The 23,848-nt window shown below is 33.7% G+C and overlaps 1 protein-coding gene across 2 annotated transcripts; it reads right to left on the bottom strand.

Moving 5' to 3' along the window:
* Positions 1-1,448: 1,448 nt before the first annotated feature.
* Positions 1,449-22,834, bottom strand: LOC134234305 (uncharacterized). Of its 2 annotated transcripts, XR_009985159.1 has the most exons (12): positions 22,744-22,834; positions 19,884-19,955; positions 17,486-17,555; positions 17,037-17,189; positions 13,387-13,554; positions 7,695-9,488; positions 6,849-6,998; positions 6,498-6,611; positions 6,293-6,406; positions 5,677-5,792; positions 3,896-5,486; positions 1,449-3,865 (listed from the first exon to the last, which is right to left on the bottom strand). XR_009985159.1 is itself a non-coding variant. In XM_062716350.1 (11 exons), exons 2-11 carry the CDS (start codon positions 19,938-19,940, stop codon positions 5,451-5,453), a joined length of 2,772 nt encoding a protein of 923 aa, XP_062572334.1. In that variant the 5' UTR covers positions 19,941-19,955; positions 22,744-22,834; the 3' UTR covers positions 1,449-5,450. The 2 variants fall into 2 exon arrangements, 1 of the variants encoding a protein (XP_062572334.1); XM_062716350.1 differs by having other exon boundaries at positions 1,449-5,486.
* Between the last annotated feature and the right edge of the window lie 1,014 nt (positions 22,835-23,848).

Below are 23,848 nucleotides of genomic sequence, written 5' to 3'. Positions count from 1 at the left end.
TTAAAGTACATATTGTTATCTTCATCACATTAATAACATTGTTTATTTTACTGAACAACATATTAATTCAATTGATAATCTGTTTTTAAAGTTAATGGTTATTGATAAGAATATTTAGTGGAAAATAGGTATATAAGAGCCATGAAAAATGAATTTTGAACATGAATGGGTCAAGTCTCCATTCTTCATTTCTTAAATGATGGAAAAGTTAAGTCTTTTTTCAAGTTTTGAAAAAGTATTCCTCAGCAAATTTGTATATTTAAATCACACTGCTACACTTCTGGAGCATGAAGACTTCATGACGGTGTGGTGAACACATTCAGTAGTCTTTGGAGAGAGTTTGAATCGTGTTAACCCTTATTTAAAATTATTTTTTTCACAATATCTTGAATATGAGTGACAATAAATTATCCATCAATAATTCATTCAAAAAAGGAATCAAATGTGTAAAAGATGATGTTGACAATTTTTTGAAAAGTGCAACTGTTTATGAACTTTTAGAATTGAGAAATGACTTTTTTCAAAGTGGGGTATTGGACTGGTCTTGTACACCTCCATTCTTTAAATGATCAAATGCATGAAGGTTTCAAAATGTCGTACATCAATATCAACTTGAAAAAAAAAGCTTGCAAAATTCAACAAGAGGCCCAAGGACCTTGAATCACTCTTCTACCTCTCACTTCTATTGAAAGCCATTCCCAAAAAAGGTAATACAGTTTGGGTAAAACACTCTGAGAACCCAAGATGCAACTAACAACTAGCAAAGTATGATTCTAAGCCCCTTACTATCTTAAATAGGCAGGTATAGCCTTGAGATTCCAAAAGTAGGTGACAGTGACCTACTTTAAGGAAAAGACACTCAAGACCCCAAATGGCATCAAATGACAAAAGTTTGATGATTTCAAATTTCTTATATCTCAAAATATTAAGATATGGTCTTGACATTCTAAAAGTAGATCACTATGACCTACTTTCTGGTTGACTTATTCTGAGGATTCATAATAAATCAACTGACAAAGTTTGATGATTCAAAGCCAATTACTACTTCAGATATTTTTAAAATTCAAAACAAGGTCATAGTGACCTATTTTTCAGTTAAGACACAAGATAACATCAACTGACAGTTTGATGATTCTTTGCCAATGAGTATCTAAAAAGTTAAAAACATTAAAACATTGTTGCAAAATTCCAAAAGTAGGTCACAGTAACCATTAAGGAAAAACATCTTTCAATACCAGTTTTTTTCTCATACCCTACCACTTACCCTTCTTTGACTAAACTGAAACCTCTGCCTGTTGAAAGTGTATGTGTGTATGGGGGGGGGAGAGGGGCTAAATCTTTGCCCCCCTGTTCAATGCCTATAATGTGTCTATCTGCAAAAAGGGGGGCTAAGCCCTTAATTAAGCCATTAGACTGACTTATGGCAAAACAAAATTTAACAAATATCATTGAAATGTGAAATCATTTATTCTATTGAAAAAGGAATGCCATTTATTCATGATTATGATGATAACATATTCTCAAAATTTTTGAGAAGTCAATTAAACATCTGCAAACAATCCAGTGAACCAATTCAATTAGCTCTCAAACTGCAACAAATACATTGTATGGTAGGAATTAAAAAATAACATATTTAAGGTAAATTTTTTGAATGAAATGTTATCATCTCAACAAATTTCTTTTTCATCTTAGAATTTCACTTCCTTTCATTACATTTTAAATATCTGTACAATAAAAACAATGCCTTATTAAAAAAAAAACAAAAAAAAAATCTGAATTTATCACAGCTTGAAAATAACCTTGAATCTCCACTAACAAATCTTTTCTCATCAAAATCTAAGCACTTACAACCTGCAGAATGGTCAAAAAGAAAAAAAAAACAATACCGGTATCGACTTTTCAAGGTGAAAATGTATGTTCTTTACATTATGCATGTAAATCGGTATGAAAAGGGTGGAAACTATGAAAGTCAGTAACACAGTTTAAAGTGGAAGAGTACATATCACAGCTCAATTACCCTTCCTGGTTTAGGCCATGCAAAGTTAATTCCTTGGTTCTCAGGCCTTTTTTTTTTTTTTTTTTTAAAATATGACGAGGGAGGGAGGCATTTTTTAAAAACTTTTTTTATTGCCCCAAAAACATGATGAGGCAGCTTTTTACATTGTACAAAACCTCAAAAAATGATGAGGGAGGTGATTTTTTTGTTGTTGTATTTTATTGATTTAGCAATAAAAAGGGTCAATGAGGCACCCTTGGAAGAGATGAGGGAAGGCCTGAGAACCAAGAAATTAATTTTTTATGGCCTTAGAAGAGTTCAGTGAAAACTCACATACAAATTAGCTATTGGTGAACAAAGAATTAAAGCAAATCATTTGTGTTCTCAAATTACAATTATCTGGAATAAATTTTACATAAAACATTCGCTACAAACCAATAAGAAACTAAAATTTCTATAACTTTAAATCAATTAATAAGCATCTGATTTAACAACCACAAGAAATTCAGTTTCACTGACATTTCAAAGACTCACAGTTATGAACTTGGAAATTAACCTTTTTTATTACAAATAATAACTGTAAACAGCAAGTTTTTATAAACAAGAGATGTTTGTAAAACACTTATGCCCCCCTGGGCCCCTCCCCCCAAATTGAAATTTTTCCAAGTCCAAAAGGGAATAGCTCTGTCAAAAATGGTGTGATTGTACATGTACCCAAAACAGAACTTGACGAAGATAGTCATCTGATAAATCTGTATACCAAATTTCATTTTAGTATGTGCAACCTCTGCAAAGAAAATGAAAGGAAACTGCAAATAATTGGAATTTTTTTCCTAAGTCCAAGGGGCATAACTCAGTCAAAAATGGTACAATGGTACCCAAAACAGAAAATAATGTAGATATTCATCTGATAAATCTGTATTCTAAATTTCATCTCAGTATTTTCAACAGTTGTGAAAAAAAATGAACCGAAACTTCAAATAATTGGAATTTTTCCAAGTCCAAAGGGCATAACTCTGTCAAAAATGGTGCGATGATACCCAAAATATAACTTGACCTAGATATTCCTCTGGTAAATCTGTATGCTAAATTTCATTTCAGTATGTACAACTATTGCAAAGGAAATGAATGGAAACTGCAAATAATTGAAATTTTTCTAAGTTCAAGGGGCATAACTCTGTCAAAAATGGTGCAATTGTACCCAAAACATAACTTTACCTAGATATTCATGTGATATATATCTGTATACCAAATTTCATTTCAGTATCTACAACGGTTGCAAAGAAAATCAACGGAAACTGCAAATAATTGGAATTTGTCTAAGTCCAAGGGGCATAACTCTGTCAAAAATGGTGCTATCGTACCCTTTACAGAACTTGACCTAGATATTCATGTGATATATCTGTATACCAAATTTCATTTCAGTATCTACAACGGTTGCAAAGAAAATGAACAGAAACTGCAAATAATTGGAATTTTTCTAAGTCCAAGGGGCATAACTCTGTCAAAAATGGTGCGATCGTACCCATAACAGAACTTGACCTAGATATTCATGTGATATATCTGTATACCAAATTTCATTTCAGTATCTGCAACGGTTGCAAAGAAAATGAACGGAAACTAAGTGGACCGACAGACCGACAGACGGACCAACAGACAGCAGCAAAGCAATATGCCCTCCCTTCTTCGAAGGGGGGCATAAAAATTCTCAAGATAACTGCACATGCATGAATCATTCTTAATATGAAAGATGATTCAATGACAACCTTATTTATTCCTTGTCATACTAGCATGCAAGTTTTCCTTACAAATATATCTTGTGTAATCCATATGTACAAATTTTAAAGATCTAGAAAACAGATCAGAAAACTAAGTAAAAAACTTAAAATTCCTTTAAACGAGAAGCCCATGGGCCTCATTGCTCACCTGAGCACATTGGCTAGGAAAAAGCAGATATGTTTTATATTGAAAGGTTGAACACTCATCCATCTTCAGTTCAGGTGAGCAAAAAAAGGGAGACACTCTACCTATGCAAAGAGATTCATCTTCTGAAAATGGCACACATTCTCTAGGATTACTACTTACTTTTAAAATGATGCTAAGATAAAAACTAAGTGCAAAAACACAAACATGTACAGGTGTATGAAAGAATGATGTTAATTCTGTAGTTCAGATATTAATCTATAAAATTCTTTTTTAAAAACATTTAACAAATGAAGCACTTGAATAATTGTTTAAAAAGAAATAAAATACATTTGAGAATCTCCAACAACTTTCAGCCTGAATCTGTAAGCAACTACACAAATTCTACATAAACACAGCAAAAAATATTCAAAATAGTTGGACATGAAACTTACATGTTTTTCTCTCATGCGAATAAAGTTTGGTTTATAGTGTTTAGCTACTCCGATTTATACAGATAAAGCATACATCAAACTATACAAAGAGTGACATATTATACATAACAATCTAGCAGATGTTGTAAAACTGAATTCATTAGGCCTATATAGATAAAGTCCACTCCAGGATCTATAAACATACATTTACACCATAAATTTATTTTTGTTTATATACAGACATTGATTCTCTATTTCTCTATATAAAGCAAACAATTTTATATTTTAGAAGGTAGGATACAAGATACTAAATAATATACATGTATAAAACATACATATTAAACATGTACATGTGTAAATAACAAATCAACAGAGGTAAAATAGCTCTGTATACAGTATGTTTTACATATTTGTAAGGAATTCCATTCAATGGACAAGATGGCTACATAGAATTTATCTTTTGTGTCTCTTTTTGCTGCATACTATTTAAAAATCACTATAACAGAACATCACCGGGCATTCTTGTTAGTTTCACAATTAAGTGATAAGTGTAGATAATCTTATCTACAGGAGCACCGAGTCTCTTTCTAACATACAGAGATCATATATCTACTTATGTCACACAGTTATAAACCTTATTCTTGAAAAAACAATATATCTAGGCACTTTTATTTCCTTCTCAACAATTTACAACTATTCCAGGTGATTTTGCTCTGAACAATACCAGGGTATTTTATGGGATGTATCTGTATATCAAAAATATCTATGGCACATTTCAACCCTAAACACATTTTTAAAACATAAGTGAACGCTGCTTAAAAACAAATGGCAAGGAAGTTATGCATAGTATAATATTAAACAGCTTTATAATGTATACATCTTTGGTGACTAGAGTCTGTATTATTTTTACGGTTATTTATCTCCCAGTACCCATACATGAGTTGTACTAGTTTTCTAACTTTGGTATGTAAAACACCACAGGCAGCAGTAAGTAATACACATTAAAGTATTTAAACTCATGATTATCCAGTCTCCAGACATGAAGGACCTATCTGATTAAGCTGTACTTCTTTCTGCATCTTTCAGCATCCAGTGATGATAATACATGTATTAGTAGATCAGGAACAATACCCAGACTCTGCACGCCGTCCACCCTACAAGGGAAACTGTCTCTATGAAAATTTTTTATAAATTTAACATGGTTCCATGAGTCAAACTTTTATAATTTAACACATTTTCATTCATTATTTCAAACTACTAATGGCTAAACTAAAATGACTTTCTGAAAGCCAAACCAATGTGTGTCAATCATTCACTTCTAAGGTAACAACAGGGGGTTCTTACTTGAGCAACAAAAGCCTGGTTAAGTAACTGCTGTCTGGAACTAGCTATCTCCCCCTCTAGTGACCCTCCTGCAACTCCTGGTTCCCTTTTAATGAGCACTGGCACAGGTATCACTTCTGTTAATGTTAAAACATAACTTGTGTGAGAAAAGTGTAAAATAGGTTTATTTTTTGTTTGTTTTCTATTAAAAAACAACAAATTGTTTTCTATTAGAAAACAACAAATCATTCTTTGAGAAATAGGGAAACAATTTGTCTTGGAGTATTAAAATCCAATACTGTAAATCACTTTTTATTCGCGAGAACTTTATTATCGCGTAATTATGCGGGGCGGTATGCTCGCGAAAATTTCATTCTCGCGTATAATAGAATTCCTTAAGATTATATAAAGCAATGACCACAATTCGTGAAAATTTTGTCTCGCTGATAAAGAGTCAATGACTGTCTCGCGAAAATAAGGTGTCGCGAAAATTAAGTATCTACAGTAATTAATGTTCCGGAATTTTAAAATGGTTAAAAATGTGTATCTTATCAAAATAAAAGTGACACTTAAAGGTCAAGCTGAAAGTCCATTTCAATATAACTGATATAAAATACAAGATGGTTACATCTCTTACCCATCGGTTTGATCTGATCACTGGATTCAGTATTCATAGAGGGAGCATTATTAAGTCCTCTCTCACCCAGAGAATCATTGGATTTGTTTTTATCTTCCTCAAGAGGATCACCTGCTGCAATAAATTATAAACATGAAGTAAACTCACACCTCAACCAATGCACAAAATAGTGTCACAAACTTGTCTCATTTAATAATAAGCTTACCATTACGGGAATCTGATCGCAGTACAGAGTTGACTACCAGTGGTTCAGATGATGTATTATCTACAGACCTTTCATGTCCACTGTTGTTTGCTGTCTCTGAGTAAGTTCCGATCTCTATTTTTTTAAAGTAAGTTTAATATTAATTATAGCTTGCAATTGAATAGAACGGGATCCTGTCTATGAGAATTATTATCACAATAGCATATTGGATACTTTTACAAAGACTCTATTTAAATATACTTAGACTTGTTTGAAAATTTATTGATGGTACTCTATGTCACCTGTATGGTGTGACACAATGAATATTCTTTCTACAAATGTGAGTTGAAACAGTATCAATGATCATCTTACTTGCAGTGCCATAACCGGAAGTGGCAGCAGAGTTCTGGACTGACATCTGGACGTACGAGGCACCGGAAGTCTGCCGTGATGTTCCACTGGGAATGGGTACTGAGGAAGACTCAGATTTCACTCCTACACCATTATTTATCTCATTCAGTCCTATAAAGATAATATCTTTCATTGCTCAGTATATCGGTATGCATGTGTTAAAAGTGAGTTTGTGTGTGTATATGTGAGATGAAATCAGACACTCTTGAAATCAAAATACAAGTACCTTCCAAAAAATATAAAGTACATGTACATATATTATACTTTAAAATTAGCTCAGGTCTACAGATTCCACCTTTAGTTAAATTTTTTTTCTCAAACAGCATTAAACTAATTTGGAAATGGACTGCTCCAAATTTCAATCAACCAGAAACTGCAGGTCAGATGCAGAAACTGAATAAGGCCTGGTAGTTGGTCAATATAGATCTTGTAACTACTCACTACATCCTTAAAACTGGACTTTCCCCAAATATTTAAATCTGGTTACTCATCTAGAAAATGTAGATAGGATCCAGCATCCTAAGCATATCTGGTAACAGGCATATTTGGTCATGATAGGGTATACAATTACCTAGGAATAGTCTTACCCCTAAAACTTGAACCTCTTAAGTCATTTGGAAAGTGTAGGTCAAATCCATTTTCTGAAGTTTGATGCATAATCTATGCAAGTGAAGGTCAGGAATATAGTGTCATCAGCAATTACTTGAGACTTAATCCTTTTATATGAACTTGGTCACCCATCCAAGAAATATAAGTCAGATCTAGCAGTGTGTGATTTCCAAATAGATATGTCACTATGATACTCACTTGACTGAACTCCTTGTTCATGGCTAGGTTGATCTGGTTGAGGTTGGCTGGGTTGATACAGCTGGTGTTGGCTAGATTGATCTGGTTGAGGCCCATTAGATTGCACATGTTGATTCAGATTGGATTGATGGGACTGGTGTGGGACATATTGATTCAGAGGGTGAACACCTGATTGACCACTACTTGACATAACCTTGGGTTGATGGTTTGAGGAGATTTCGTTGATTTCTGACGATGCTAGCTCCACACTCTCTCCTTCATCATAATCAGCACTGCCTAAACATTCCTCCGATACTGATCCTCCTGAGGCAGTTTTTGTATGGGAATGCCCTTCACTTTTCTCTGTATGCAAGTCAGAATCGGCAACAGTATTACTTTCTTCACTTCTTGCCTGGGAGGATTGCTTTTCAAGAGAGGAACTTTTTTCTTGATTTATCTCCTCTGCCTGTTGACGGCGGTGAGATAAAGTATCATTGTTTGTGGTGTTTTTGTGATCATTCTTTCCAGAAGCAATGCCAGACATTGTATCTGTGCTCTCTGGGTGATCTGTAAACTTGCACACTGTTGGCTGAACAGAATTGCTTTGGTTTGATAAAACAGTTGCTTGCTGTCTTTGATTTGCTTTTGAGAACTGTGTCACATTCACTTCATTATGGACACTTCCATCTCTGCTTTGAAAATGTTTTGGAGAGAAAACTGAACTTACAGGCTGAACATATCTCACTGGTGCTACAGGAATCTTTACGGGTGTTTCATTTTCCTTCAAACTAGTTGCCTCTGGAGACACACCTGTTTCATCATCAGAGCCATTCTTGTTCGTGGTTCTACTAAAGTGATCTCTTCCAATTTCCTTCAGTGGAGTTTCCTCTGATGACACCAATGGTTTGATTCCAGTAGAATCATTATCTATCATTCTTCTAGAATGACCAATAGCAATTTGCTTCATAGGAGTTTCATCTGACGAAACAGATTGTTTGACATTTGTGATATCACTATCCTGTCTTCTTGCAGGACTGATTCCGATTTGTTTTACTTCAGTTTCCTCTGAATACACTGTTTTAACATTAGTTCTATGCAAATTCTCACCATTTGAACCAATCTGAACAGGTACCTTTAAATCAGTCTCATCATGTGAATGCACAGCCTTCACCTCTGTTGCGTTATATCCAAGACTGTCCAATCCAGTCTCTGGCCTTGTATTTCTGTCCCTTTCAGCACTATCAACGTTCTCATCATTTGTCGCATTAACAAATCCTCCTACATTCAGACTATAATCGAATTCCTCCTCCTCATCTGTCTTTGTTTCATCTACACTTATCATTGGTTTCACTGCAATCATGGGTTTTACAGGATATCCATTGGTTTCTTCGTGTTTTATGTTTTTATCTTTCTTCAGGAGCAAGACTACCTCACTGCTTGCAGTTGATTCTTCAGAAGTGGAATCCCTGGGGTTCTCCAAGGGACAACAATTTTCACCATCTAGCTTTTCCTTATCATTCTTTCTCCGTTTTATGCAGAAATAAACAATCAAAATGACAATAAGGCCCAAGAACACAAACACTACCCCTACTGTCACCCCAATCACAGTTGCATCACTGATTGATGTAGGCAGTGTTCTGTGTGGTATTGTGCTTGAAGTGTACGAAGAGTTTGTCTGTATATTGGCTGTAGTGTGTTTAGATAAAATTTCAGTCCCTTGCTTTGTCGTAGCTATTTCCCTTGTTTCTATTTGAGTACAAAGGCTTGAATCGTCTCTGTTCTTTTCCGTTCCAGGAGGACAGGGCTCACATTCTCCTGTGAATATCAAGATTAGAATACTGTATTGAAAATGTATATTGAAAGAATACTTTTAAAAATACCTTTCAAGAGTATATACTGTTAGCAAGCTTTATTATTTGTATCATCTTTTACTGTTGATTCGTTAGTTTGTAATCAATCAGCAACAATTAATTTTCATGACTGAAAAAGGTCTCCACAAAATATAAAGCACAAAAAATGGTTCACGGTAGTTAATAGCCATTCTCTGTAACCACTTAAACTTCGTTGCCACGCATGGTCACCGATTTTGATGAAACTTCACCCATGCTTAGTACTTGACACCAGAAACAAATATCAAACAACATTTCGTTGCTAAGTGTCTCGGTTGCTATGGCAACAGCCGGAAAAGTTTGAAAAATCGAGATTTACAGCCACTTTAAATCTTGACTGTGGCTTAATAAAAACTAGAAAAAGCAAACAAACCATTCTCACAAAAACATGACACCTTGATGTCACTTATCATGCTTATACTGTAAAGAATCTGTTTAGAATATATAAGTAAGTGGTAACCAAGGGTACATTTAGAATAGAATTTAAAATGCTGAAATATGCTGAAAAACACTCCGTATTCACAAATGGTAGGTGTTACATGCTCAAACTCAATCAACGACTTAAGAAAAACAATGAAAATGTTTGACCTTAAGTATATAAGTATAAGCAATATTATTCTATAAATAACTTTTATGGTTGCCATGGTAACACAGTGTAACCATGCAAAACCAGTAACTAAGATTGGGTTAATGCTACTGTCTTGAGGAAAAACATGAAAATTCAAGACTGGCAAATATGCATCCTTAGGACCTTGCAACACCAAAACCATAAGAAAAATTGGGTATAATTGCTACTTTGCAGTGTTACCATGGAAACATAGTAGCAGTGCTTAAAAGTGAATTATTTTTTGCAGCATTAAGAATTAAACTGCCATATAATCAAGAAACAAATTAAAGGACTCAGATTGAATAGTACTTATCTGTTAGAACTGAAGTTGAATATCATATATTGATAAAATTTGATGAAGAATACAACACTGTTGCTATGGTTACCAAGAAGGGAAAATGTTCGATTTTGTGAACTTTATATCAATATTAAACCCTGTGTGCCAACTTCTTGCATCCACTTAGAGATTGGATGATAATCAAAATTAAAAGTCAGGTTAGCTGTTAATAAATATCAATCATAAAAGTTTTGGGAATCTACATTTAAGGGTACGTATCCAAGGAAAGAAAATATTTTTCAGGTTTTTAAGCATATATTTTCTGCTTATTTCCATAGCAACGCTCTATTTTAAGAATCTAATCTGAATTTTTTCAAATGGGAAAACTAGGAGCACACCAACATCTTTAAAAATTGATCATTAGTTATGAGGAAATGTGCTTTTCTTAAAGAAAGGATCAGATTTAAACATACAGAATGTTACTTTGAAGGCTCTCTATGGTTTAAAAACCTTGGCAACCATTGCCAACCAAAATGAAATATCATAATTTGTTCTTGGTATATGTTTCAAGGCTCTTTTTTCAATTATTTGGTCACATTTCATCCTATAATTGCTTTATATATACATTTGTGGTATCTCTCTATTATATAAACATACAGAGAACAAATATCTTCAATTCTGTATGAAGTTTGTCTGAGGTCAGAGGTCAATACGTGACCTAATCACACGGCGCAATAATATCTACCAGTGCATAAATATAAAATGACTTGCTCTACTTGCATTTCATCATCATGTATAAAAAAATGAACAAAATATGCAAGTAAAATAATAATTATTTCATTTACAACGTTAACAAGTATTTTAAACAGTTTATGGCTATCGATTTAACCTGTATATACATGGAGAATATACCGATAGAAACTAGCTTTTGTTTACAAGTTTTATGTCACTTTTTTCAGCTGTACAGTCTCGAACGTTTATCCTTATTTTTTGGTAGACTTCTGGTTAAATCTTCATGATAAACTGTATTTTTGTCATCAAATTCTACCCACGATAAATGTGTAAATCTGTTGGAAAATATCAAAGCATTGCAATCACGCCACGAACAGCTGACAAACATCTCGGCGCTGTCGTAGTTCAATGTAAGTTTTCGCTAGTGTCCCCGTGTTTTGTTTACATCATGAATATGCCTTTAGTTATTGATATCGTTGGTTAAATGTTTTTGATCTTAAATAGCCTACTTGATTGCAAATTAACTGGCACTGTCAAGTGTTTCCATCCATCGGATCATGCATCCTTTTTCTGGCGACCGAAATTCCTCCAACTTTTTATCATCGGTCTTCGGACGTGTTTCTGGTGTCTTTTCAGCATCAATTATCAATTTTCACGAATAGAAATATTCCCAGACAACAGTTTGTTCACTATTACTGATCACAGGTAGCCCTTAACAAGATATTCCCTTAGAAATAAAATCCTTAGCCTGCTGAATTCGAAGCATAACCGCCATTCAAGCCGATTTACACCTTGCGTCATTTTTCAAAATCTATGACGGACGGTTAGTGCAATAATTTATATTCGAAAATATTCAAGCGTCTGTCTCAAATGTATATATAAGTAATAAATAACAAGTTTATAAACTTCAATGGGAATTGAAGTGGGTCGGTACGTGATCAAATCTTCTGAGAAGGCCTTCGGCCTTCACAGGATTTGATCACGTGACCGACCCACTTCAATTCCCATTGAAGTTTATAAACTTGTTATTTATTTCTTAATTATTTTTACGGTTGTGACTTTATAAAATTCAATGAATATTTTTTTTACTTTTGAATACTTTGTTACCATAGTAACATATGTAAAAGTTGATTTACCAAACATGTTTATCATGCATTTGAGACATCTGACCTTCAACTTTTGGAAACAGTCATTGCCAGTTGTTTGCTTTGCCGCAAATGTTAACTATGGGGCTCTAAACATGTTTAAAAAATGCCTTTTTTCGAACTTTAAGACATGTTGCCATGGTAACTATAAAACATAGCAACCAATTTTTGTCTGATTTCAGTTTAGGGTATCAATGACTTTTATCATAGAGAGTTTAGAGAAATTCTGAGACTATGTGTGCCACAGCTCCTATATAAAATTTCAAATCATTACAGAGAATGGCTCTTAATATTCTTGAGTTAGGTCATGAAACTTGTAGATATTTCTCACACAATTACAGTAATGATTCATTACTGTATTAAAATGAACTTTTTTTTCACTACTAATGAAAAAAAGTACTCTATCTAAACCAGAGGCCTATTCCACAAAGCGCAGGTTCGTGGGCGCTCACCAAAATTCCTTATTTTGTAAATCACTTAATTTACGCAACACCTTATTTTCGTGAGAAAGACATTTACTCTTCATTAGCAAGACAATATTTTCATTGTCTGCTCTTTACATTCTTTAAGAATACGAACAGAAGTGAGAATGATATTTTTGCGAGCACTCTACATGAAAATAAAGTTCTCGCGAATAAAAGTGATTTACAGTACCTCCAACAGAAATGTAGGTGAGCGCTCACTCTGTTGAACAGGCCTCTGGTAAACTGATTAAAACATTAGAATTTGGCTTCCATCATATTAATATGACACATTACACAATACACATTTTCAGTAAAGCTGATCTCTAAACAAGGGCATAAATTAAAAAAAAAAAACTGGATCAGGCCATGTTCACCATGCAAACAGTTTGCATGCCTCTGTGTTCTTTTCTGTCTGGATGAATATTTTATTAATATGTTACTTGTCTATATAATTAATCGTTTCACTAATTAGACTAAACAGGTAATCATTGCACTTCTTAGACAAACATCTATGAATGCATTTAATTTGAGAATGTACGTCAAGAAAATATACATGAGTAAATTATGTAATAAAAGAGGAACATTTGTACTTTATTTACCTTTTTGATTTAACTGTACCCCTTTCCTGTGACAGAGATCACCGATTTTCTTTGTGCATGATGTCACTGGTCCTGGGTCATTTTCACCATAGTAGTCTTTGGTTCTGTCACACACACAATGAGCCTTTTGTGTATTTCCACATTCTTTTGGGTTGTCCAGCACAGAATCTAGTTAACATAGTAAACAAAATTAACTGAATCTTAATGTGTCATATTGCATGCATTTAACTTATGCAACAAGAGATGTTTGTAAAACACTTATGCCCCCCTCTCCCCCCTCCCCCCTGAAAAAAAAATAAAATTTTTCGAAGTCCAAAGGCGCATAACTCTGTCAAAAATGGCACAATCATACCTAAAACAGAACTTGACCTAGATATTCATCTGATTAATCTGAGTGTTTACTAAATTTCATTTCAGTATGTGCAACCTCTGCAAAGAAAATGAACGGAAACTGCAAATAATTGAAATTTTTCTAAGTCCAAGGGGCATAACTCTGTCAAAAATGGTGCGATCATATACAAAACAGAACTCCACATAGATATTCATCTAGAAAATCTGTATACTAAATTTCATTTCAGTATGTGCAACCTCTCTGAAGAAAATGAACGGAAACTGCAAATAATTGGAATGTTTCTAAGTCCAAGGGGCATAACTCTATCAAAAATGGTGTGATCATATCCAAAACAGAACTTGATCTAGATATTCATCTGATATACCTGTATACCAAATTTCATTTCAGTACATGCAACAGTTGTGAAGAAAATGAACGTAAACTAAATGGACCGACAGACCGACATACTGACAGTCATACCGACAGGCAGCAGCAAAGCAATATGCCCTCCCTTCTTCGAAGGGGGTATAATAATTGCCTTTTTGGGGTTGAGGAGAGGGGTGAGCATTTCTTTAACTGAATATAATTTATTAATTCTCAAAAGATTTCTTCTTAAAAAATCTCATTTTTTCAAACAATATTTCAAAAAACTAGAGTTACTGTGAGCAATGAGCTCACTAAATGATAACCCCCGCCTCCCATATGTATAAAATGGCAGTGTCTATGTTTTGCTATGGGAAATTCAAAATATGTGTTGGATCACAAAGTAAAATAGGAGGTGCACAATGGCAATATGTAATAAAGATTCTGTGAAAGTTTTATTAAAGGATGACTGCACTTAAGGATCTGCTAAATTTGCGTGAAAATAAACTTTCCAAACTTATATTTTCCTTTTACTTACAGGAATGATCATCATCTTATCTACAACTTTACTTAATTACAATGAATAAAAGTATTTATTTACGATGTACGAATCTCTTTTCTAAGGCGGTGGTCATCACAAGTTCTTCAATCTCCATACTAGGGCTGTCACGGTTCCAAAATTTTTCGGGTCGGGTCGGTTCTGATTTTTTTAGGTTCGGTTTCGGGTTTCTCGGGTCGGGTAGATAATGGAAGAAAAGCTCATGATTTGTATCATTTCCACATTTAATCTTAGAAATTGCAACATTATAACTAGTTTAAAGTAGCCTCCTGACTAGACAACAATTGTACCAAATTATTTAAATCACCTTTCAGGGTCTCAGATTGAAATAATTTTTAAGTAACTATAGGACATCTGGCATATTTACCAGAAAAGTTATAGGCCATTCTGTCCTAAACTTCCTAAAATTATAGGCCAATAGAAAAGTTAAACAAGCTCAGATTTCTGTCCGACTTTTACAAAATAGTCATTTTATTACATAAAATATTCAAATATGAATAATTGAATATTAATTTTCCTTTTAATAAGGTGGAAATATTATTTTGCTTTCTTTTAAACAAAATTAATATATTGAAACAGAATGGGAATTGTTTTTTTTTTAATTCCATTCAATGGGTATTTAACTTATATTAGTCCCACCTTTTATTACTTGTACATATATTTATTTCTTGGGAATATAATTTTTAAAAATAGTAATCCAAAAATTAGACTTGTATCTCTAATGATATTCAATGTATAATCACGTTTAAAGATTACATAGAATAATTTTTTTCCCTTAGTAAAACTTTGCAACATTGTCCGTTTCCTGCTATTAGTCCGACCCCATATTCAATCATGGCGGTAAAAATAACATGGCATGGGTTTCTTCGATGTTTTAAACATTCATCACTACTCTTATGCTCCTTGCAGTTGGGTTTGGAAATAAAATTATAGAGTATTTTGTCAAGATCTATTTATACCAAAATGTCATTGGCTGATTGAATCGGCAGTTGCAGAAAGTAGAGAAAAACAATCGCATCTGAAGGGGGGAAAATTATACGACTGGCCCTTACATACAGAAGATAATCGGCCATTCTGTCCGTTCAATATCAAACTTATAGGCCAACATGGCAGGTAAATTTATTTTTTTCCTGCCATTTTGAAATTTTATTGGCAAATGGCCGACGCCAATCTGAAATCCTGCCTTTTCATGACAATGTACTAACAAATCTCTCGTTTTTGACGCCATTTTTATAGTAAAATCTTCTCTATTATACATCTCGGACCCGAACCGAATTCCGGAAAAACGGAACCGTACCCGTCCCGAAGTAATTGTTCCGCGGTTCCGGGTCATTTCGGGTACCCGTGACAGCCCTACTCCATACAATAATGAGGACGCCCACTTTTTTGCTGACTTTATACATAGTCAGCGCATGTTTGTCTATTGTTCTCTTTTTAACAGTAGTTGTATATTTGTATTAGTTATGTTGTGTTAAAAGGAGATTAATAGACAAACATGCGGGCAACGCTCATGGTTTAAAAGAGAAAAAAAAACTGCTTCTTCTTACACTCGCTCTCTCTGTTGTAACCAAGGACTGTGACATGTTGAATATTACAATTCACCACGTGATATCTTCCCTCAGGTAATTTTGTGAATACAAAATTCCGTCACGTGTCTTATAGGTAGCATGTTTTTAGCTAAATAAGACACTGTGCTTGAACACGTTAAATAGTCAGCCATCGATTTAAAATATTCTTTACTTACATGAATGGGCTCATACGTTTTAAACCTCTAGTAAATAATGTACTTGTGCCATACAGAAAAAATAAGAAGATGAAAAAAATAGAGATCTCATATTTTTAATACATGTCATTGTTATTCATCCAGTCTAATTTTAGATTCATTCTTACGATATGTTAGCTCTGCCTCTCATACATACATAATGTTCAATCAAGGGCAGATAGATGTAAAATTCTCTATATTTGGAAAACCATAATGACAAAAGCATGAAATTAGTTATTGCAATACAGTCTAAAATTATTTTTAACATTCAAATTGGGTGTCAAATTGATAGAACACTGTAGTAAATGCATGAAAGTGAACTTAGGTTAAGATTTAAAAGCAATAGAAGCGACCGAAAAAGACCCAAAACACAGTGTTAAGTGCAGTCATCCTTTCATTCAGTGGTATGTCAGAGAGGAATTGCGGATAAGAGATGGGTACCCCAAAGCATAACAGAGAGACGGACGGACGGACAGACAGCTAGACATACAGACGGACATACCGATTACAGTATACCCTCCCACTTTTCAAGCGGGGGTATAATTATCTGAATAATGACAGACATGACAGAAATTACTTGGAAGGGGGTAGGAGGGTTAGGGGTTGAAAGCATTCTCATCAAAAAAAGATCTTACCAGTTGGATCACACATGTCACAGTCATTTCTGTAACATTCGGGTGGTTCGGTCCATTTAGAAGTGTCAATTAAATCAGGCAGGAAGTAGCCTTCTGGGCAGTCTACACATGTATCCTTAGTGGAATCTTTAGTACAAGGACGAAAAACCTGATCTGTGTACAGAAAGAAATCTTCTTAATAGAAACATTCAACAATCAAAGGCATGTATGTATTAGCTTGTGATATTGGGAATTTTAGAGGGTTTTTCAAATTGAGAAGGTTCCCTTTATCGAACCAAAATCAAAGAGACTGACAGTCTAATTGCTATTTATTTACAGTTATTGTGTTTTATATTTAAAATCTTGATTTCTGTAGCAAAATTTTTTTGAATTTTGGTTTAAACAGTTACAAATTACAAGCACTTGCATCTATTTACAGAGAGAATTGCTTAATTTTTTACTTAACTTACCCTTTGCACACTTTTGTACGTAACATCTGATCTGGCCTCTGTTTATCCATCCCTGTGTTGATTCTTCCCCCTGTAAGTATTTAAACAACCACTATAAGTATTCTTAAAATAATTGCTAGTAAAACTTACCAATATGCCGAAAAAAAGCTACTTCAGAGAATCTGTGTCCCTCGAGTAAAAACAGACGGAATTCATAAATTTATGAACTTGATTTTTGACCTTTTGAACTAGTAAAAATCAAAAGTCTTCTTTACGCTATAGGAAGTTGTTAAATAAAATTTCATTGCAAAAGCTCAAAGGCTTTCCTAGATATCTAACGAAAATCAAAGTGTTACAGACAGACAGATACATGTAGAAATAAAGACAGATGGATGAACAGCTAAATGGACAGACAGACTGAACTTAATATCCCCTACTTGAAAAGAACCTTATCAAGATCCTTTGCAACATTGCAGAGTACTAAGTGTATAGACAGTGATTAATCTAGGTTTTTGGGGAAACTACCCTTTCTTGAGAAATTGGGAAAATTAGGCGGGGTCTGGGAACCACTCAAGTGAGTGCAGGGCAAGCCCTTCTTGGGGGCCAATTGAATTTCAGCATTTTTATATCCATTTTAAATGCATAAAGTAGCAAAGTAAAACCATATTTCTCATATACTAAAATGTTTTACTTTAAATTTTCAGTTTTTATGAAGGAAAAAATTATTTGAAGTTTTTATTATTGGAGGAATATTTTAATCATCAAAAAAGGAAAATTAGATCTTTAGGAGAAATTTTCTCTAGGGGGAAAACATCGAATATCGGTAGTAAATATGCCCTAGATTAATCCTTGATAGACCTTGTCAGAGTAAGTGGTTTTCCACTTAAACAAAAACCAAGTAAAAGTATGAGTAGGACTTGATAAATAATTACTGTACAACAACATACTGCTCTCAGATTCAACATCCCAACACAAATAATGAATGAAATATCACACTTACTGAAATGCAGTAGTCAGCCAAGAATCATAGGTACACTATTTTAATGAAATGCATTTAGTCGGAAAGAGTTTCACTTTGCAATGATTTTATAACATTTCTTGTTAATACTAGAGGTACTGTGAGCAATGAGCTCACTAAATGATACCCCCCGCCTCCCATATGAATATAATGGCAGTGTCCATGTTTTGCTATGGTAAACCCAAAATATGTGTCGGATCAAAAACTAACATAGGAGGTGCACAATGGCAATATGTAATAAAGATTCTGTGAAAGTTTCATCAAATTTCATTCGGTGGTATGAGAGGAGTTGCGGATAAGAGACTGGTACCCCAAAACATAACAGATGGACGGACAGCTAGACAGACGGATGTACAGCTAGATGGACGGACATACCGATTACTATATACCCTTCTGTTTTTCAAGCGTGGGGTATAAAAAATATCTGAATATGTTTGATGATCAAAGTGGTAGAATACTAATAACAGATGTCAACTGCCAATGTATATCAAGCATGTTGTCCAATATAAGAATGATAACCTAAATACTATATGCCTTCTCAAGCCTTTTCAGAAGAGAAAGAAAAGTTTGAATGTAAATTTTAGAGGGGGGTGGGGTTTGAATTTCTTCCCCAAACTACTGTACTTTTCACAACTGAAAATGTTATCTAAAAGCCTAATTGCCCCTCCCCTTTTACTTGAAAAGTTTTTTGTTTAGCCCAGCGGTTCTTGTGAAGAAGATTCTTAAAATATGCCAATTATTTCATGTATTTATTCTCTAATTCTTAATTTTCTAACCTTGAAGGAGGGTGTTGACTTTCAATAAAAAAAAACACACCTTAAATTCCCTTCGCCAAATGATACTTTGTAGTAATTAAGTTCGGTTGAAATTGGCCAAGTTGTGTTTGTGATGAAGTCAAACAAGTTAAAAGTTTACAGACAGACAGGCAGCTGGATGCACAACAGACAAAATGTGATCAGAATTTTAAGCCTACTTGAGCTTCCAGCTTGGATTAGCTAACAACAAATTAGGAAAAGATTCTTTTTTTTTTTTTTTTGCTTGTCTAAGTTTTTTTTCTTCAAGTAAGATCTGATTTTTCTCTAGCTTCCCCTTTCAATAAACACAATAAGTATATTATTTTAGCAGTGTGCTAATTTTTGTGTAATGTTCAGTATTCTTCTTTGTGAGTTTTTGCCATTATAAAACCATGTATCCATTAATTTAAATTCCTCCTAAATTATAAATAAACCCTTAAACCACGCTGATTAAGCAAAATGCCAAATTTTCCTCCTGCTAGAAAAAACAGCTATACATGTACAACATTTATAGCTTTTCTTGATAACTTCATTCATGTACAAGATCCATGTACATTATGCACTTTATTCTTTTAGGAATTTCTAGTTCTAATTCTTAAGTACTTACCAACCCCTGGCCATTGTACACCAAGATAAATGTCAATAAAATCCACTCTGCTCCCATTGTCCTTGGGAATACCTGTTAATAATAAATAATAATTGGTTTAATTAAACTGATAACAGTGTAAAATGCATCTCTTGAAAAAAAAATTATCTATGAAAGTAAGTTCATAACTTTTATAAAATAAATATAAAATGAAAGATAGCTGAACTAGTTCAAACAAAAAACCAGAAGTCTCTGACGAGACTTTAGCTCTACTGGTTTATAACAGAGGAAAAGTAGCATTTGAACTTGAAAATATGTAACAGTAATAATTAGATATCATTTAGATGGTGGCCATCTCAAACAGCCCAGCTTTCAACAATGAACATGAAAATGTAAGGTAGTTGAAAAGGGTTTATTTTGAAGAGGAACATTTGTGTAATATAATATAATAATTCTGCTATGACCTTGACCTTGAAACATGGTTTAAGGTAACTGCACACCAGTTACCCAAAGGCACTCTGTGGGTGAAGTATGAGCCAGATTGGGCCAAGGAGAGAGAAGATATGCTCTGCACAAGGATTTTTCATAAAATTCTGCTATGACCTTGACCTCATTTTGTTTGGCGCATGCCGTATTTGTGTACTTGATAATTCGTTAAATAGCAATACATGTATATATTTAATTTTTTTTAAGCAAGAATCTTCTTTAAATATTTAGAAGAATATGAAAAGAATCAAATCTATTCATATTTGCATTAACATAATTTAAAAAATGTGTACGAAGAGTCCATGTTTCGTTAATACTTACAATATAGCAATTTAAAAAAATAAAAAATATATCCGCCCTCCCGCCCCAATATTTAAGCAAATTAGGATGAGAATCTAAATATTAATTTTATCTGGCCTTATGGCTTCATAGTTAGACCTGGAATGGAGACCCAGAGCACCACAAACTTTCAATTAAAAAATTATTTATCAGTAACTGTTATAAATTATCACTTTTTAATAAATTTCATTTGTATTTTATAAAATTCCGCAAAAATCTGGATGACTTTTATAGTATGAAGTTGACAGACGTTATCACATCAAACCTGCAAAATTTGAACATTCAAAGTTTCAAAATGGCTGAGCAATCAAAGTTAGAACATGTTAAGACAGGATTGGAATTGTTCGAAAAAGGGATGTTTCCGGAATAGATGGAGCAGTGAGCAATGATAAAATTCTGCATGGACATTGGAAAAACACCTACAAAGACCAATAAATTCTGTAAACAATCTGGGATTCACAATATCTGTGCGACTATTTGTGGTTTAGTATGCATATTTACAATGTATCTGCTTTTTGGGTAGAGCTAATCCTAAAATGCTACATCTTTTACGACATTTTTAACTAAGCGGACTTTTCTCATTAAATTTTCATTGAAAATCGTCACATTTTAAGGCTGATTAAATATTCTAAACTTTCCTTATTTGACAATCTACAATATGGAATTCAATTCTTGGCAATACATCGTACTTTCGGCATAAAATTGTTAGATTCATTCCATTGTCACTACTGTAAACAATGTCAAGTGCCCCAGAAATCTTGCGAGATTTAGAGCTTTCTCAACTCCCCACAAAAGCGCAGTAGTAGGTTAGATAACTGCGAGGTACTCGTGATATTACGTATTTTGTCAAATATTTGAACGACAGTGCACAACAAATTCTGTGTTGAATTTTCAAATTTTTTGTGTGTTTAGATCACTGACAAATGGCTATTTTATTCCCTGCAAGTTAAAATTATGCCCATTTCACGTCATTCCATAAAACTGAACAAAACAATTGGAACGACTTTACTTTACCGGTCCCCAGAAAAACGCGCTAAAATGTAGTGTCGCCGAAGGCGACTTCAGTATATATGAGATCGCGTGAGCGATCGAAAAAAATTTTAAATACGAGTTTTTTTGGCCTTTTGACCCCAAATTTGAATTCTACGGTTAAAAGTTTAGTTTAAAACTTTGTTTTTAAACAAAGTTTTTAACCTCGTTCTCTGAAAAAAATTAATAAACATTGTTTACTCATGGAAAAAATCGACAAAGAATAATTCTGAACTTTTGTCATTTCTTTCGGACTTAGTCAATCTTCCATGTAAACAAACGAAGGAAATGCCTATGAATCGGAATTATGATCTTGGAAAAATTACAGAAACGACTGAATTTCTTAACTTAACTAAAAGAACGATTCACTAACCCTAATCCATCGGATGGTATGCAAGGACTAAGACGTTCAGACGAAATCTTCCTGGCAGATGCTAAACTAACCCTAATCAGTCGAATAATGTGCGAGGACTAACCCTAATCTCTCGGATGGACGCGAGACTAACCAAAATCAGTCGAATACTAGTGCAAGGACTAACCCTAATCTCTAAGGTGGGTGCAAGACTAATCCTAATCAGTCGAATAGTGTGCAAATTTAACCCATTTCAGTTGAGTGACGTAGTTGTTACGTCATAGTCCAATGAGCGCGAGGGTCTTGCGGATTTGGGGACCGGTAAAGTAAAGTCTACCCAAACAATTTTTCTTCCCATTTGGTAGGAAAAAAACGAATCCGATATGGGTGATTGACTACCAAATGGGGGTTAATGACCATATGGTGGAGTTAATCTGAGATTCCTCTGACTTTAACCCCAACAATATAAAAGCAGGGGTTAGAGTCAGAGGAATCTCGGATTATGGTGGTGTGTGCCTGTTGAAATCAGTTGAAATCAAGGTGGTTATTTCAATCACGTTCATCGACTCATGAGTATTGAATATCAAATGCAAATTAAATAAATTTATCAACAAATGCAAAAAGCCTTGAGGAAATGCTTAATCCTCCATCAGAAACAAAACATAAAAAGGTTACCTGTAATCTACGTTTATACCATAATCAAACTCATCAAAACACTTCCGGTATTTCCAGTTACCATGTCATGTTGTTAAACCATTATACAGATATGTTATTGCATAAATATTCCTTAAATTTCAACAATGAAACTGGTTTAAAAACATGATATATGTGTTCAAACATTAAACAGAAAACAGTCCCATCCCACAGTAGTCGACGAGCCGGAAGTGACCAATATTTATTTTCAACGGGTGGTGCTAATTGAAGAAATATTCAGTTTTGTTTTGGTTTTTTGTTTGTTTGTTTGTTTTTTGAATTATTATTTGAGGTTTTTACAATTGTTTCATATGGTACACATGATGAATAAGTGTAATAAATATGATTTGTGATAAAAATAGTCCAATAAGCCCCGGGCTTGAATAGGGGGGGGGGGTTTAAATTACTCTTATATTAGAACTTGTTTCTGTTTTAATTTTTTAACCCAAAGTATAATGATAACGCAAAATTAATATTATAATTAGGGTTCAAAATTTATTAATTACAGAAACAAGTACCCGTGGCTTTTAAACATACAAAAACATTAAAAAAATATCGCACTCATGCAGTAGAGCAGACTCTTCAGTATCATATAAATAAATATAATATAAAAATATAAAATATAAATATATAGGTATAGTATCGGAAAATGCATTTAAAGAAAGTTGTTAATGGAAAAGCTTCATAAAGAAATCTCGATTTCTGTCATACATTTCAGTTCACAGTCGGCCCTTACCGTCTAGTAACGGTACCTCAGTGAATATCCTTTATTCCTCTTTCTATTTTTTTTCCTCACATTTTACTGTCTGTCTTATAAAGAAATAACACATAAATAGCTTTCCCTTTCAACCTCCTTCAATTTTTTTTCAGTTATGTCATTACAAGTTTTCTTTTTCTAAATAGTGTTTGCATGCACCTTGGGAGTATCGAGAAAAAAAAAGGAGTTAAAATTTTCATACTCCCTACGTTTCAATGGAACTGGTCGTCATTTTGAATAAAAAATTATATGGTGAGTACACGACTAGATTTTTTTTTATTCCGATTTATGTGCTGATATGTCTTTGTGAAGTGAATCAAAGTACGTTAA

Source organism: Saccostrea cucullata, unplaced genomic scaffold, assembly GCF_032062105.1.
Source record: "Saccostrea cucullata isolate Sc308-1 unplaced genomic scaffold, CSIRO_AGI_Scuc_v1 ctg783, whole genome shotgun sequence".
Classification (NCBI taxonomy): Eukaryota; Metazoa; Mollusca; class Bivalvia; order Ostreida; family Ostreidae; genus Saccostrea; species Saccostrea cuccullata.
Note: the sequence above shows the minus strand (reverse complement) of the source record. Positions and strands in the feature narration are given on the sequence as shown.

Excerpts from the sequence above, each read along its gene's own strand:
- LOC134234305 (XM_062716350.1), bottom strand. The coding sequence starts at position 19,940 with ATGGGAGCAGAGTGGATTTTATTGACATTTATCTTGGTGTACAATGGC. Across the intron at positions 13,555-17,036 it reads TGACATGTGTGATCCAACTG|ATTCTGTGCTGGACAACCCA; the intron begins GTAAGATCTTTT and ends TATGTTAACTAG. Across the intron at positions 9,489-13,386 it reads GGTACAGTTAAATCAAAAAG|GAGAATGTGAGCCCTGTCCT; the intron begins GTAAATAAAGTA and ends TGATATTCACAG.